The sequence below is a fragment of the Athene cunicularia genome (assembly GCF_003259725.1).
Source record: "Athene cunicularia isolate RWA chromosome 11 unlocalized genomic scaffold, athCun1 chr11_part1, whole genome shotgun sequence".
NCBI lineage: Eukaryota > Metazoa > Chordata > Aves > Strigiformes > Strigidae > Athene > Athene cunicularia.
This window is the reverse complement of record NW_020799113.1, coordinates 11,774,103-11,790,967: the sequence shown is the minus strand read 5'-3', so window position 1 is coordinate 11,790,967 and position 16,865 is coordinate 11,774,103. Positions and strand designations below refer to the sequence as shown.

Below are 16,865 nucleotides of genomic sequence, written 5' to 3'. Positions count from 1 at the left end.
TGAGGCACTTCAGGGGAAGTGATAAACTCCTTATACATTTAGAGGATCACAGAAAGAGCCAAATTCTGGATCTTCATTTGGAAAATAATTTTGTACAAAATCGGCATCCACTTTTGCATGAATTAGTGCTTTCTTTGCATAGACTAACATTTCACACACATGCACACATTATGTTATGATCTGTGAGATTTCTGTGGTGATTATGTGGTGCCACAGCTGTGAATGGGCACATCTTGTGAGTTTCTGTGCTGATTTGTGAGGAAACACTAACCTGGTCACTGAAATGTAAGCCTTGGACATCCCAGCCCATTACAGACTCATGTTTAGCTAAGCCCTAGTCCTAGTCAAGTACCATCACTTAACCATTATGAAAAAGTATATTCTTCACTAGTAGCATGCATACAGCATACTACTACAGTATATACTACAGATACATACACTACCTACACATCGCAGTTAGAAGAGAGATAGAAGGGTAGTCAAGGTGAAATTCTGCCTTCATAAATGATGTCTAGAACTGTGTCACCTGGCCTAATAGAAGAAGCATGGGTACCCAAGGAAAAAGTATCTTTAGTATCGAACTGTCCTTCTTTATATTCTTTATTAATAGCAATTTCAGAGTGTTGATATATTCTACAAAACTACTCCAGCTGAAATTGTTCAGAACTAGACAGACAGCAATCTGATAATGATGCATGCAGACAGATCCCCTGTACTCAGTGGAGCTTCAATGATTGCAGTGAAGACTGGCATAGTTAAATTCAGAATGTAATGTAGGAACAAAATACAGAATAGTAATTTTTGGTGTTATGCTGGAAGTCTGAGCTGTCAGGATAGAATTACCTTATTCAGATAAGGTCAATCTTTGTTGAATAATGTTATAATGTAAAAAAAAAAAAAAAGTCTCTGTACTCTCCAATTGATCCAGTAAACTTTCTGGCAATTTTTATTGTGACATAATAAAAAATGGACATAATCTTCAGATTATACTAAATTTTGAAGTGATTCTCAAGCACTGATAGCCCTTGTGATTCATGACTTCTTTCTATTACAGATCCTGACTTCACTTACCTAGGAGGTATTTTAAATCCCATCCCAGGTCTAGTATTACAGTAACAATTTCTTTATAAATGAAATTTTAAGTTAATACTATATTGCATTTGACAGCAAGGTATATCTTCTCCCTAGATTGCCAATTTGAGCTCTCAGGAGCTGATGGAATAGTACGTTCTAGTCAGGTAGAACAAGAAGGAAAAACAAAACCAGGACAAGCAGTTGACTGCATATGGACAATTAAAGCTACTCCAAATGCTAAGGTGGGTTTCATTTAGATCATTCAGCATACAGTGGGTTTCCAAGTCATTGGTAACAGTGACTGGCTGTGATTTGCATAACATCCCACTTTCAGTGAAATTGATTATGTATCAGAGGCTTAGGAAATCCAGGTAGAGGATTGTTTCTGAAATTAAACTGATAGAGCAAGTCCACAGTGCTGTCCTGCTATTATTTGAAACTTAAAATACAAAATAACTGTGAAGACTGTTTATGCAACAATTTTCAAGGGCATTTGACTTGGACTCTGGTTTTATTGGAAGACCGCAGGCAAAAATGTTGGCTAAGAGCTTTGATAAATTTGAGTAAATCTTGCTGCCATGGTTTAAAATTTTGCCTCCAGTGATTCTACTGGAGAATTTGGTTCTGTTCAAAGTCAACAGAATATGTACGTGCTCCTCCCCACTCTCATTCACAATCCAGTACCTTAAAAACCACTTTAATCAGCAGTCTGAGCTAAAATGAAAGGCTTTACCTGGACAGCTGAGGAATTATCACTCTTTCTCTTCTGACACAGCTATAAGATCACACCCTCGTAAAGTGCAACAATAAAATTTGCTAGTTTTTTTGTCCAAGCCCTAAAGGGGTATATTAGCTGCTCAAGCCAAAAATCAGCAGTATTTACTTAGGTACCTGGTATTTATGATTGTGCCTGCAGAACTAGAGGCTGCTTATGAAAATATCACTATCTCATGCTCATTAAAAACAACTCGAGCTGTATTGTTGGACAGAAAGAAGGATAAAATGCTATTCATAATTCCAAAGTGCAATAGCTATAGCCTGTTAAAAAAAAAACAAACCCAAAAGCTATGTTTCAGAATCATATACTTGTTAATTACTTATGTTCACTGAAGAATACATTTTTTTCCTCCATATAGCATACACATCTGTATGGATTGATTCTGTATGGATATTAAAGCACATACCACTGCTTGCATGTACGTAAAAAATATTTTTAAGCAATAGTTGCCAAGATGACAAATGTACTCTGTGCCTTCTTACACACTCTTGGTCGTTAACTAGCCAGCCTTATTCACCAACTTCCAAATTAGTTCTAAACCAGCAACCTAAAAGACGGTAATAAGAGGACAAGAAAGAAACTAAAACTCCATTAATATATTTGAGCCTTAGAGGAAGTGACTCAACTCCCAAGGGCCCTATACTAGTCTAAGTAATAGTAGCAGTTCTTCCAGAAACAATAATAAAACCATTTTCTCTCTGCATTGCCACTTGAGTGCACCAGGTCTTATGCTTAAGTATTTTAATAAATTATTGATTGTTGCCAGAAGGCAGAATTATAGTTGGGTCAGTCCTGAGATTAGATCATCATCCTAAATTATTGAGTTAAAACATTACAGAAAAATAATTCTTAGTATTCTGACAATGGTTGCTCAAGCTTCAATTCTGGCAGGATTATGATGATAAAATCCATTAGACCTGATACAGTGCAGTCTCTTGAGAAAAATAAGCGTAGACATTTTTAATTTCCTCAATTTGATTTTGTAATAAAAATAATTTTTTAAAACTGACACAACTGCAGTGAAAGGACTTTTGAAATCTGCATACAGATATTTAATAAATTACCTCCAGATTTCAGAAAATTACAAGAATAATCAAATTTAATCTAAGAGTGAGGACCTTTTATATTTACTTGCCTAACACACTAACCAGAAAAAGCTTTTTCAGAGCCAAGATCTTTTAATGGAATTATTCCTTTGTTTTCATATACAGAACAGCTCTACTAAAGGTGTACTAATTTATTTTTAGCTTCCATTGTAATTTCACAGCAGATAAAGTCAATCATTAACTGAAAATACCATCTCTCAGCCCAAATACCAGCACTTGCAGCTCACACCCATGTTTTGAGATAAGACATCAATGGAAGACAGGTTCTCAATGTGGCTGAGAATTTCTGGCAGTAAATCTAACAAAGACAGCAGAAACAAAATGAAAAAAAATATATAAACTGAAAAATCACAAAACAGTGAGATGAATCATGAGATAATATGGCACAGGCTGCACCTTTCCACAGGAAGTGCTGTCAACCTGCCTCTGGAAAACACTGGAAAGGAAAAGCCAGAGCATACAAGCATCCCCTGTCTTTTCCTGGGCTCTTTTACTGTGTTTCAGTAGAGCCTGTTAAGTGTACATGGGGGGTATCTCCCCCCCAAAGGTGGTTGGTTTTGTTTTAGTGAATTCTTTAAAATTCAGTTTTAAAAGGCTTTTTAACGCTAGCTGAGGTTAAAATCAAGATATGGCAAAATGGCAGAACAATAGGTAATATAGCAGAGTAAGCATGGTATTCATCTACCCCGTCTTCCCTGCTTCACAAACTAAACAAGAGTTTGAGATTCTTGTTATGAGGCAGATACATGAAAAACTGCACTGTGCAAAATGTCTTCAGCATCCATAGTATCATCTGGAGAGGTAATCGTAAACTACCCAAAACACATACGTTCTAGACCCAGGCTTATCTGAGGAACATACTGAAGACCTCATGGAGAGAGGAAGAGCACCTCTTCCCCGTGGAGCCGGAGACCTCAGCCTCCACACGGGTAGATTCCTTCTCTGTCAAAATAATGGCTGAGGAATTTTTAAAGTTTAAAGGTGGGCTTCACAGCATGTGTAGGTGATAGTTTCATCAACTTCCACTAGAATTTTGAGAATTCCAATAGAACCATTCAAGAGATTAAAAAGTCCTATGATCTTTTCAGGTAATTCTAACTGAATTGCAGTCTTGCACAAATTTCCTGCTCCAGCAAGTTAAATTATTTGCTTGCTCTTCAAGTGCCATCCTGGGCTTCTAATTTCCTTGCTGCATATGTTCTACCACATACGCTGCCTTCTCTTGCATTAGATTTCTGGTTTTGGAAGAATTTAAGATTGGCTCAAACTTATTAACTCTTCCTAGATAGCCAGCATACCTTTTTTCTGCTTCCATTTTTATTCAAATTATTCCCACCATTGTGGTGTCTTCCATAACACAGCTCTGGTTCAGTAATTAGCTTTCATTCTGAAGCAACAAATTTTAATTTCTTTGTTTTACTTCAGAGCTTTTCTTACTAGACTCCTTCCCTTATATTTTAACATTGCTTTCATGAATTAAAAAGAAAGAAAAGAGAACAGTCAAAATACCAATAAAATTCTTTCAGTTCATTTATGTGTTTCTTGTATCTCTTCTAGAGTAACAGACTACACGTTTAGCAGAACTGCTTTGGGCTTTCCTCAGAAAGTGTGTTGCTTTTTACTTTTTTCCAAAGGGAGTGGAAATACATCAGAGTAAATTATTAAGTAAGGGTTGTTCTGGGGAGGGGGAGAATAGAAACAGATATTCAAGAGAAACTTTAAGTAATACTCCACATTGACATTTAATGAGAAAATGTAAGTTTAAGTGCGTTGTGAATTGGGAGTTACATGTGTAAGGGAACAAAACATCTTATTCAAGATTTACTAAGAAAGAAAACTGTCTTCTCTGTATTCTCCTAGAGACATGAAATTTCTCTTTCCTAACAGATTTACTTGCGATTTCTCGACTATCAAATGGAGCATTCAAATGAATGCAAAAGAAACTTCGTTGCTGTATATGATGGAAGTAGTTCTATTGAAAACCTGAAGGCAAAGTTTTGCAGCACTGTAGCAAACGATGTCACACTGCAGACTGGGACAGGCGTGGTACGCATGTGGGCAGATGAAGGCAGTAGACTAAGCAGATTCAGAATGCTGTTCACTTCATTTGTGGATCGTAAGTAGATTTTAAAGGGCCTATTCTCCTGATCAAGGGTACTTCAGGTATTTTAGCAAAAGCATCAACTGTATTATGCAACAGGAACACATGAAAAAGGTAGTTTCTGTTTCTTTCACATACTAGCAGGTAAATTAAATACTTTATTAGTTATAGCTGTGGTTCCTGAAGAAAGGCTTTCCTCCATTCTTAAGAGGTTTATTTTTCATTTGATTTCAGTAATAATACAGCCCTAGGCTATGTCCTTCTCAGAGTTCTACAGTGATGAGCACAGACTTAAAGACAGCAATGGGACTGAAGTGTTCTCTCCCACCAGCCCTCATCTTCCAGTTCCCTGCCAGACACACAACAGGGTCTTCTCAAGCCCACACTGGATGTTCAGAAGGTTAGAAAACACATGTGACCCTGCAGAGTCTGGATCTTCTTCCTATCCGCAGCCCTACCTTCAATTTCAGATTTGGAACTACACCCACTTCAGCTACACCTAAGCTGCTACCTCAGCCACACGTGGCTCAAAACGATCCCACACATGCTGCCTTAGCAAAGCTCAGTTGTGTTGCAGCACCATGAATAAGCAGTTAAATTCAGATTTAAGACAACTATATTACAGACAGAGCTGTAAATGCAATCTGGATTTCTGTTTGGATTCCATAGCCTGGGTTAGAGATAGTCTTTTTTACTCATTGTAAATTAAGATGTTTCTTGAAAACATGCTTTTTGTGAGATTTCTTCTAGGTGCTTTCTCTCTGAGCTTAATGGAATTTTGTTGCCTTACATATTTACAAAGGACAACATTGTCCACATTGCAGAACCTGAAAATAAATGGCATCTTCAGCAGAAAAGTAGACTAAGTTTAGAACTGCAACGCAGATCTGAGATACATGGGGAGAGCTGAATAAAACATATCTGCCACTTCAGGAAGTCAGAACTATGCTTGTACTAAAAGTTTTCCAAAAATTTTGCTTGAGGAACAAATAGTACAGTATTGCTGTCAAAGAAATAACTTTTTTTGACAGAACTAACAGTTCTGTAGCCAGTCATGAAAGGCATCCTGGTCACAACCTTGAAGAAAAGTTCAGGTTACAGGTTAACAAGTAGATTTTATATTATGTTCCATAAAACAGTAAAGTTTAACACAGGAGAAAAGTTAATTTCTGTAAAACAGTCTTTCTAAAGTAACAGAATTATAAGAGAACTAGCATATTGCTTACTTTGTGAACATGGTAATAAGAAATAATTGCATGTTTCAAACTAGTCTGTTGTTAACTTACAGTAGGCATTTAATAAAACTTTAGATATTGTGAATTTCAGTAAATATCAGTTTTAAGTACAAGTTGCTTCCAAAATTTATAACTGCTTTTCCAGTAGCTTTCATTTCAATACAATTATTAATATTAGTGACAACACAAGTTACTCCAGCTTTCACTCTAGAAAATGCTATGAACTCTGCCAGGGAAGTTAGCCATTTATATTATAAATATTGGAGTGGGGATTTTTTGTTGTTGTTGAGTTTGGGCTTGGGGGGGTGGGGTGGGTTTGAGTGCAAGAGGTTGAAAGAGTAACTACTCCTAAAGCAAGTTAACTTTGCAAACCTATGATTTTAAAGCAACTCAAAAGTCATTGGCAGAAGAAAATCTGCAAAGGTACGTGGTTATTCTTATTTATCTTCTAACCTGAGATACTGACTTTCTTGGATAGGGTAATTGAAAAGTATGTGTCTGAAAAATGTTTCATGTATTTTTAAATGATCTAGTGATAAGCAATTTTTCTAACTGAAAAGAGTGAATCCATGCTTATCTTATTTTTAGATCATTAAGCTATTTTTCTCTTCTGCCTTACTAATGATTTGTAATTATATGAAGCCAACCATGAAAACAATCAATATTTTTGAAAATATTTACATAAATGAACTAATTGTGCATGACAGTCACCTAACACACACCTAGTGCTGCTTGAAGATTTGACTAAGTAATTCAGCTAACAGCAATGTTAAAAATCGATGTATTTGATTTCTGGCTTGATTCAATACATGAATAATGCTAGATACAAAGAACACTGTGAACATTGCACTAGTCTTAGGCAGCTGTTATGAAAAGAATCCAGCTATGTCCTTGAAGGCCTGGACTAGAACCGATCAATCATTGTGACTTTTAGACTTTGTACTCCCCAAATAACAAATAAAAGGAAAATGCAGTCCATTTGTCCTGTCATTATGAACTTGTGAGTAAAAGCCATCCCCCCAAAACGTAAGGAGACTCTACACAAGAATGTAAAATAGAGACTGTGCTGGCAGATGGAGAAGCAGCACATTTGCATCATCCAAATGCACCATCCAAAAATACAGAAACATGAAAAAAAATTCCCCTGTTCAAGGAAATGAGAAAGAATGCATCTTACATAATCTTTCTTCCTCTGTGCCTCCAAAAGAACTACAACTTCATACAGATCCATATTGAAACACCAGCAGATACACATGGATCCATGACAACCACTCTGGACACGAATTTCATAGATCCTCCTTTATTACAGTCAAAAATATTTTAATAGATATTGCAGCCTATTACATACACAGCCTTTTTTAACTATTCTGTTTAAACGATGATCCTATTTATTCTTTATGAAGTAAAGCTTGCCCAGTCTTTCTTTCCAAATTCAGAAGGAAAAAATACCTAAGTCCTTTCTCCTGTGTGCTAATAAGGCCAAGAACCTTTTATTTTGTAGTCTGAATCATGAACATTTCTGTTTTAACTATTAGCCTTTCTCACATTATATATGTATAATGGTTAGAAATGTTCAGTACATCTTCCTGTTTCTATGAACTGCTTTAGGTTGTCTGGCATACCTGTTTTCATATCTAAATTGATACTCTTGCATAAATAGCCTGTTGTCATTTAGTCCTTCAGGGAGAAGGTGTGAATCCCCTTGGAACTGAATTGCAGCATAATTTTGGATGATGCTAACATCATCATGATTTCATACCATGCTTACAGAATAATGCTTACATTGCGTCTTAAACCTTTAACGATGTGAATTGCCTTAGCATCCACTCTTGATTCATTGTAGGTCATACTTTGGCACAACACAGCAACCAGGTTCCTTTATGTTTTCTTTCCAAAACAGTAGCAGTTGGTGAAACAGTGAAAGACACAGTTAAATATGAATGTAGGAAAATGTTTGATTTCATTCTTCCATTTACCAGGTAATTACATAATTGAACTTAAAAGATGTCCTACTGAATCACAGCTCACTGAAAAATGGTTTAGCCCTTGAAACAAAGTGGGCATAAAACATTCTTGAAAAAAGGCTGCTAACTTAGAAATCTAACCAGGAAGTCTGTCTGGTCAAGAGAAGATGAAGGTGAGCTGGTCTCCCAGGACCACATGCAGCTAGTTGATGAACACCTCCAAGGATGGAGATTCCACAGCCACGCAGGGAAGCCCACACCAGTCATGTCAGATGCTCCAAGTCCTTATCTTCATGCCATTTCCCTGGTTCCTCTCATATTTCTCATCCTGGTGACCCCAACACTGAGCATAGAGCTCCAGATAACGGTCTCGCCAGCGCTGAGCACCTCCCTTGACCTAGTGGCAGTACTGTTCCTAATGCAGCTCAGGATGCTGTTGCTTTTTTTGTTACAACGGTCCATCGCTGCCTCACGTTTCACTTTTTCTGCATGAGGACTTTCAAGTGTTTGTCTGCAGAGCTGCTTTCCAGCTGTCTGGCCCTCACTGTACGCATATGTAGCACTATTCCTCTGCAAGAGCAGGACTTTGTGTTTCCCTTTGTTGAACTTCACGAGGTTCCTGTCGACCCATTTCTCCAGCCTGTCTCAAATGGCAGTACAACTGTCCAGTCTACCAGCCACCCCTCCCACTGGCGAGGGTGCAGTCTGTCCCAACATCCAGGTCATTAATGAGGAGGTTAAACAGACTGGCCTCGCTGCTGACCCCTGGGGTTCACCAGTAGTGATGGCCTCCAGCTGTACTTTCTGCCTCTAATCACAACCCTTTAAGCCTGGCAATTCAATCAGTTTTCAGTCCACTTCACTGTCCTTCTCTGTAGTCTGTACCTCATCATTCTCTACAAGGATATTATGGGATACAATTTTGAAAGCCTTGATAAAGTCAGGATATACAACATGCACTGCTTTCTACTCATCTAAGCTAGTAATTTCGTCACTGAAGGCAATCAGGTTGGTCAAGCATGATTTCCTCATCATAAATCCATGCTGACTACTCCCAGTGACCTTCTTATCCCTGATACGTGTGGAAACGGTTTGCAGGATTATTTGCTCTGTCACCTTCCCAAGCATCAAGAGAAGCTTCCCTCTGTCCCATTCAGTAGTAGGCCCATATTTTCCTTGGCCTTTCTTTTGTTGCTGATAAACTTGAAACCCTTCTTGTTGCCTTTCGTGTCCCTCACTGTATTAATTTCCAGGTAGGCTTTGGTTTTCCCAGTGCCATCCGTGCACTCTCTCTATTTCTTCCAGAGCACCTGACCCTTCTTGCACCAAACATGACATCTCATTCATGACTGATAGAATAGGTGTGATCTCTACCTTCCTAAGCATTGATCATATTTTAAAGCAGTGTTCTTCAAACTAAGTGTGCTTCCCAAACAATTATATTCTCAACTCAGCTGAGCAAGGAAGATAAATGTGATAGTTACTACGACATTTTTAAACCCTGAAATTATAGGTAGACTCTTCCAAAATACACTCTAAATACATTCTTGTATTACGGTGAAACACTACAACACTCGTACTACAATTAAAGCACAAGCTTCCTATATGGCACTTGTTGCCAGGGGTTAAGCAATAACAGGAAGCTAATACAAAAGCTTAAAACCAACAAGTATAGGTTACCGAAATTCAGTGGAGTAAGAAATGGGAAAACAATGCATATTAGATTTAAGGAATGAAAACTCAGAATTAAAGGTTTGAATGATCTTTTCTCCTAGGCATAACTCCTCTTTTTGTCACAGACTCTGAAGCCTCACAGAAGGAATAAGCAAGAAACACACTGTATTCAGGACTAGTCACCTCCCTCTGCTGTACCCTTTGGGTTTCATGTTGTATTTCAGATAATCCAGACTGCTCAAGGATAAATTCTTTCTGTGAAACCAAATAGTAGAATATCTATCACACATCTTTGCTGTTTAACATATAATTGACTCCACTAATAATAGACATAAAAATACCACATTACTGAGACAGAGAAGATCAGTGTTTTGTCCAGTGCCTTGAATTCATGAAGAATTCCCTGTGTATGCTATACAACATCCTCAAAAAATTATTACTATTTTTTAATATATTTTTCTAATGTCAAGGAGCTATAACAAACACTCATGGAAAGAAAATCTTCAGGGCAACTTTCTAGTTAATTTATTTCTTCAAATTTCTAACTATGTATAGACAGCTAGATAGATAAAAAGCTAAACCATACTCTCTCTTAATCCCTGCATTAGCTCTAACAGGAGGATCTAAGAGCTTTGATTCGCAAGCAGGAATGACTTAGATGCCTCTAGTTACTGAAATCTCTTGCAATTACTGAAACAGTCCTCCACAAGCTGAAATCTGATTTGCCTTAAGATATTAATGGGCTCTCAAAATGCAGATATTCAGGAACAGCTTCACAACCAGCTATACCATCTAAATAGCAGATGCACAGCAGATTGAATAAATATATAATTGATGGCGAGCATGTGATTTTTTAAGTTTTTGAAGACAAGCATTAAAGCCTTCTTCCATTATCTGTGTTATGTGACTGTCCCTACCTGCTACCCATTTTGAGCAATAATTTTTTTTTTGAGCATTGATAATACACCTGAAAGCAACCACATGAATAGAGAGTGAATCATGTGGTAATCAGTGACGTGCAGGAAAAATTATTGGGTTTGAAACAGAGATAAAGGAGGAGCATGGGTTTTTTTAAGAAGTGACAGGAATTTACTAGTTTTATTGCAATACATCAATTACTGAAAATTCCTAATGTTTTCTTTCTCTTCTTCCCTACAGCTCCCTGCTCAGGCAACACTTACTTCTGCCATAGCAACATGTGCATCAATAATTCTTTAGTCTGCAATGGCATTCAAAACTGTGCATACCCTTGGGATGAAAATCACTGCAAAGGTAAATATAGTGCAAAGAATAACCTTTGTGAGCTAGACTGGTCAGTTTGCCTTTCAAGGAAGTCATGAAATGTCTTTTTCTTGGAAATATGCTGAAGACAGTTATTCTATTAACCTCAGGAAGGTGTTGCAATTTTTTTTATTTAAACTACTCAGGAGACATGTAAGCATCCTGAATATTGATCTTACTGCTTTATAATTAAATTTCTTCCTCTTCACCATGTACTCTCTATTTTAAAAGGATGTCAGCTTAATAGGAAATAGAATTTAGTGTTTTCGGGGTTGCATCCTATACATTTCTAAATGCTAAATAAAGCAAGGATTGTAGGGACAAGTAATACCTTTTATTAGAGAAAAAAATATGGAGCTGGAAAAAGACAGTTACGCCTTCAAGCACAAAAAGTCTTCCTTAGGGCTGAAATAGAAGCAACAGTCTTCAAACACAAATACAATTTTAAAACATTTGTTTTAAGTTGTTAATCACAGACTATCTCAGAGTAAATGCAACTACTGCATATGGTGTGAGAAAGGGTGGGAGGAAGGAGAAATTGTTAGGAAGCAAGAAGTCATTGCTTATGGAAAACAGACACATGTAAATCACTGCTTCTAAAACATGGGGGTAGGGGAGTATTGCTTAAACCATCACAACTACAGTAAAGACTTGTTTCAATATCAGATTTCATAGGAAAAAATATCATGATTTCAGGAAATTGTTATTATGCTAAAGCACAGATACATTCACCTGTGCTTCAACAACTGAATTTTCAGAGTTGGGGGAAAAATAACCAACAGTTTAAGGTCAACAATTTTTCTTGCAAAAAGAATAAAACAAATTTGAGCTTTGGGGTTTTTTTGACAAATAAAATGGCATAAATAGGACTGGAAACGGAACTGAAAAATTTATATAGGTATTCCATTTCAAAGAGAAATTGACCCTGCAGGAAGAGTCAAAACCTTCTCTACAGAAAAATCTTGCAATAAAATGGCTTTTCAACACACAAATCCAGCTTAACTTTTTTAGTAAATAAATATTAAAAAACTACTTTGAAATTGCGTTTTGAACAAAAACCAACTTCAGACCACTAATAAATACTCTAATACTAGGTATATTATGGAAGCTTTCTAATTAACAAAACTGATCCATAACCCTGTGTTTTCAATGTAGAAGCAAGCTTCCTCTAAACAATCCTTAGCTTTGATAATATTTAATGTTCCCTCTTAAGTGCAATTTCTAGATCTCTTTCCCATCTCTACGAACTGCTTTCTGTAATCTTGCCTAGGATCCACACTTCACGCATGTACCACAGTATTTAAAAAATGAATTCCTTAAAACCTTATTGAAGTGTGAAGAAAGTGTCTTTCCCAACATTTGTAAATTGCTGTATCTGGTGCTGAATAACCTAGCATGTGTTATGTTGAATACAATGTAAATTCTGCTTTAATGACCCACACAGCAGACACACACAGCTGAAGGCTGGATCTGTATTGTCAGCTGAGGTAGACCAAAGGGAGACTGTTACAACCATATGAGCGGTATCTAGCCTTAAAAAGAAAACTTCTCACAATTGTGCTCAATTCCTGCAGGCACCCAGAGTTCTCATTTACTCCACATCAATAGCTACCTAAATCTGAGCATATTGTAACTTACCTTATGCCTAAACCCAATGACACAAAAGAAGTCAGTTGTGTGCAATTTCTTTTAAGAGACCAGAGAAGACATCACCTTTGCATAGCAACATTTTGGTTAGAGAATCTTCCAAGAATTAAGAAACCTAGATGCAGATGAGAGAACTGCCACAGCACTGAAATTCATGCCTCCCACAAAGTATGGTAACACTAAGCTCTAAGGGACAAGGGGAGATACACTCCTTCACATTAAAGGTATAAATTTAACTCAGAATAAACAGTCTAAGTGATAGAACTGTATTTCAAACATAACTTCATATTAGCCAGTTCCTTGGGACTCTCTGTTTAGTATATGGATTTTTTAAAACAGCGTATGAGGGTATATAACTCTCTCCATGCACTGTGTGGAGTACTTAGGTGCATAACACACATACCCAGATGGGAGGAGCCAGATACCTGAAAATAATATGCAACATTTAGACTACTACCTGTTTTGCCAATTATCAGGCCTAGCATAAAGGACACAGCCAGCATAAAGATGAACAAGTAACCAAATTGTATTTGATACAAAAGGGTCAGTACATGGGTGAACGCTGGGGGTAGAAAAAAGTCAGTCAGGTTATACATAATCAGCATCAATCCCACTGACCCCAACACCACCACCACATGACCAACAATGGGTGGAATAAATGGTGAAATGCAGTTTCCCATAGAAGGGATGGGATGGGAGACAACCGAGTCAACAAACCAAACACATCAGACCAAGGAAGCCACACACTGAATCTCCACACAGCCCACGTTTACAAAAGCCAGACCTGCCTGGAGCCCAGTCCCAGGGAGGCGGGAGGTCCTTCCCCAACAGGGAACTCTGCACAGGGCACCCACCTCACAGACAGACACTGCCCCTCCTGCAATGGTCCCAGCTTTTATCCCCAAGTGGGACACCTGACCTTGGGTTACTGAGTGCGGGACACCCGGGGCTCATTGACCCAATGGCTCTGTCTGCGAGGTCAGCCCACCCTGGAGGGAAGCCTAAAGGCAAACTCACCCCCCCTCTGGGAAGGGCTGCGGGAATCACCCACATGTCAACCTTGATTTGGGGCTTGGGGTTGAAACCCCAGCATTTCACTACCTTTTCTTCCAAGTAGTCTTAGATGCTTTTCTTCCCCACTAGCAGATGTTGCAGCGTAGAATTCTTTTTAGTCCCCTAGGACAAGTACATTTACTGAACAGAAATCCAGCTGAAAAATTCTAATCTTCAAATAAGAATTTTAAATATGCAAAACCATCTTGTTCTGATGCTGCCATCTTGTGTGTTGTCATATGAAGTACTAGCCAGAAGTGCTGTATGGTTTGGGTTGGTTTGTTCTCCCTTGCCTTCCCTTCCCCCCCCAACTGATTTGGTTATTGGACTGTTAAAACTGAAATGTATGTTATGCTAAAGGTCCCTGTGTTGAAGTAGGTATAACAGACTTACATAACAGGCACATTCATCAAGTTTCCAAGAGATACGAAAACAAAGAGTACAGTCAATCTTATATCATCACTATGGTATTTCACTTTTACAGAACCAGGTAATTTAAAATCTAGATTTCCTTCTACAGACATGTTACTAGCAGGAGCAATCCACAGTAAGAAAAGCATAATCTGTAGCTGGATAAACTCCTGTTTAACTTGTGGAGTTTGGAATACGAACTCATCAGTATAGGTTCAGGATTGAAGCCACATCCCAGCTGAGACAGCTTGTACTTGCCACAGAGTTCCACCTGCCACTGAACTATCACATGGTAGCCACTAATGCAGACAGGGAATTAGACTTGCTGAACAAATGCACAGATCCAGTATGATAAATCCCATTGACATACGGGTCTGGTCTCCAGCGCCATTAAGTCACTTCATTAATGCAGCACATATGTGGAAATCACAGTACAGCTTGTTTTGTTTTAATACATGATCAAAATAGTGGAAAAATAATAAAAGCCTTATCATGATCCTTGCTTTTTCTTTGCAGAAAAGAAAAAAAGTGGATTGTTTGAACAAATCACCAGAACTCATGGAACAATCATTGGCATCACATCAGGGATAGTTTTAGTTCTTCTCATCATTTCAATTCTAGTACAAGTAAAGCAACCTCGCAAAAAGGTGATGGCTTGCAAGACTGCTTTTAATAAAACTGGTTTCCAGGAAGTATTTGATCCTCCGCATTATGAACTGTTTTCACTAAGGGACAAAGAAATTTCTGCAGATCTGGCGGATTTATCAGAAGAACTTGAAAACTATCAGAAAATGAGACGCCCTTCAACAGCTTCCAGATGCATTCACGACCACCACTGTGGCTCACAGGCCTCTAATATAAAACAAAGCAGGACAAACCTCAGCTCCATGGAACTTCCCTTTCGCAATGATTTTGCGCAGCCTCAGCCAATGAAAACATTTAATAGCACATTCAAGAAAAGCAGTTACACTTTCAAACAAACGCATGATTGCCCTGAGCAAGTCATAGAAGACAGGGTGATGGAGGAGATTCCATGTGAAATCTATGTTAGAGGAAGAGAAGATACAGCACAAGGTTCATTATCTATTGACTTTTAATTTCCTAGTGAAGGTGGTATCAGTGTATATACAAGATGCTTGTGTAAAATGACAGTGTATATATTAAAAGTGTACTATAGTCAGCGTGTGAGATGCACACACTTTTAGCTTATTATACTTCATTTAAAAAAAAAGTCTTCGTAACTAATTCTTGCTGAAAAATGTGGATTTCCTCACATCTTCCCATGCTACCTACCTAGACAAGAGACTTTGCATGGAAATTATAAGTTAAGGATATTGGAAGAAAAAAAAAAACCAACTACTAACACTGGAAACAATGACTACTATTCTCTTCCTCATATCATTTTATCTTCTTTAGACGTCTGCTTTTCAAGACAATTTTAATACCTCAGTTACATAAATAAAAGTAGTTAAGTGCACCACATGTATGTCAACATAGGTGTCTTATTGTATTTGTCAAATTGAAAGTAGAGTTAGTGTTAAGTGCCAGTTAAGACTCAAGAATTATGTTACAGCCATCTGTTTCATCTTGCCTACCATTTATATCGCCTTTAATTATCAGTTCCTCACTGTATGCTTTGTGAGAACTAAGTGTGAAGGAGTACTACCTTTTAAAAATACTGAGTTATATTAATTTTAGTACATTTGGAAATACATATTCTTTGCAGCTTTTTGTTTAAACACAAGTACTCATGTTATTCTAGATGCAGACTTACAACAGTTTTCTTTCGAGAAGGTTTAGGATTTTAAAATATTCTGCCATATATTATAGATTGTATGGCTCACTGATTTCACAGCTCTGTAGTTAGAAAACAATTTTGTTCCTGCGTTTTCCAAGTATTTACATAAATAGACTGTACTGTACATTTGTCTCTTAAAATAGCCTCTTACTCCTTATTGCAGCCAATCTTCCCTACTGAAATCAGTGATGATACTTTTAGCTCATGTCCTACTTGCCTGAAAAGAACTGCTCTAAGCTCTGTAGGATTACCAGGTATATGAAGATACTGGAAACAAAGAAAAAAATCACAAAGCAACTCTTACTAACCCTTATGGAACCCTTCTTGTGCCCCTTGTTTCCACTTGCAAAATTGCACATTTCATACCTTTTTTAATGGTGGTTTGGACCTAATTTTAAAATTTTTACAATATAAAAAAATTTATAAAATATAATAATTCTCATTGTGGTTTTTAAGCTTTTTATATAGTTTGATACTGTACAGACTATTTATTAATCCAGATCTAGCACCTGTACAGCAGGCTTGTTTCAGTGTCCCTATTGGCAGCTCTGAATAACATGCAGTGGCTGCTGCGTACATTGCAATTTGCCAAGAATATGACTTCCACACTAGCCTACACTTTATTCCCTGGTTTGTTTGGGTTTATTCTGATATTTTGTTTACAGGAAACCTTTCACTAAAGGTGACCTACTAGCTTGTACTGGCATATCCTTTATTTACAAACATATGTAAAACCATAATGT

General features: G+C 37.5%; 1 protein-coding gene across 1 annotated transcript in view; it reads left to right on the top strand.

Moving 5' to 3' along the window:
- Nucleotides 1-15,801, top strand: part of NETO2 (neuropilin and tolloid like 2) — a 20,512-nt gene extending 4,711 nt beyond the window's left edge. Inside the window, exons 3-7 of the mRNA XM_026856498.1 lie at nucleotides 1,055-1,099; nucleotides 1,189-1,316; nucleotides 4,846-5,074; nucleotides 11,091-11,204; nucleotides 14,841-15,801. Coding sequence (XP_026712299.1) covers nucleotides 1,055-1,099; nucleotides 1,189-1,316; nucleotides 4,846-5,074; nucleotides 11,091-11,204; nucleotides 14,841-15,421 — 1,097 coding nt within the window. The 3' untranslated portion in view covers nucleotides 15,422-15,801. The remainder of the gene's footprint in view (nucleotides 1-1,054; nucleotides 1,100-1,188; nucleotides 1,317-4,845; nucleotides 5,075-11,090; nucleotides 11,205-14,840) is intronic.
- Nucleotides 15,802-16,865: the final 1,064 nt, after the last annotated feature.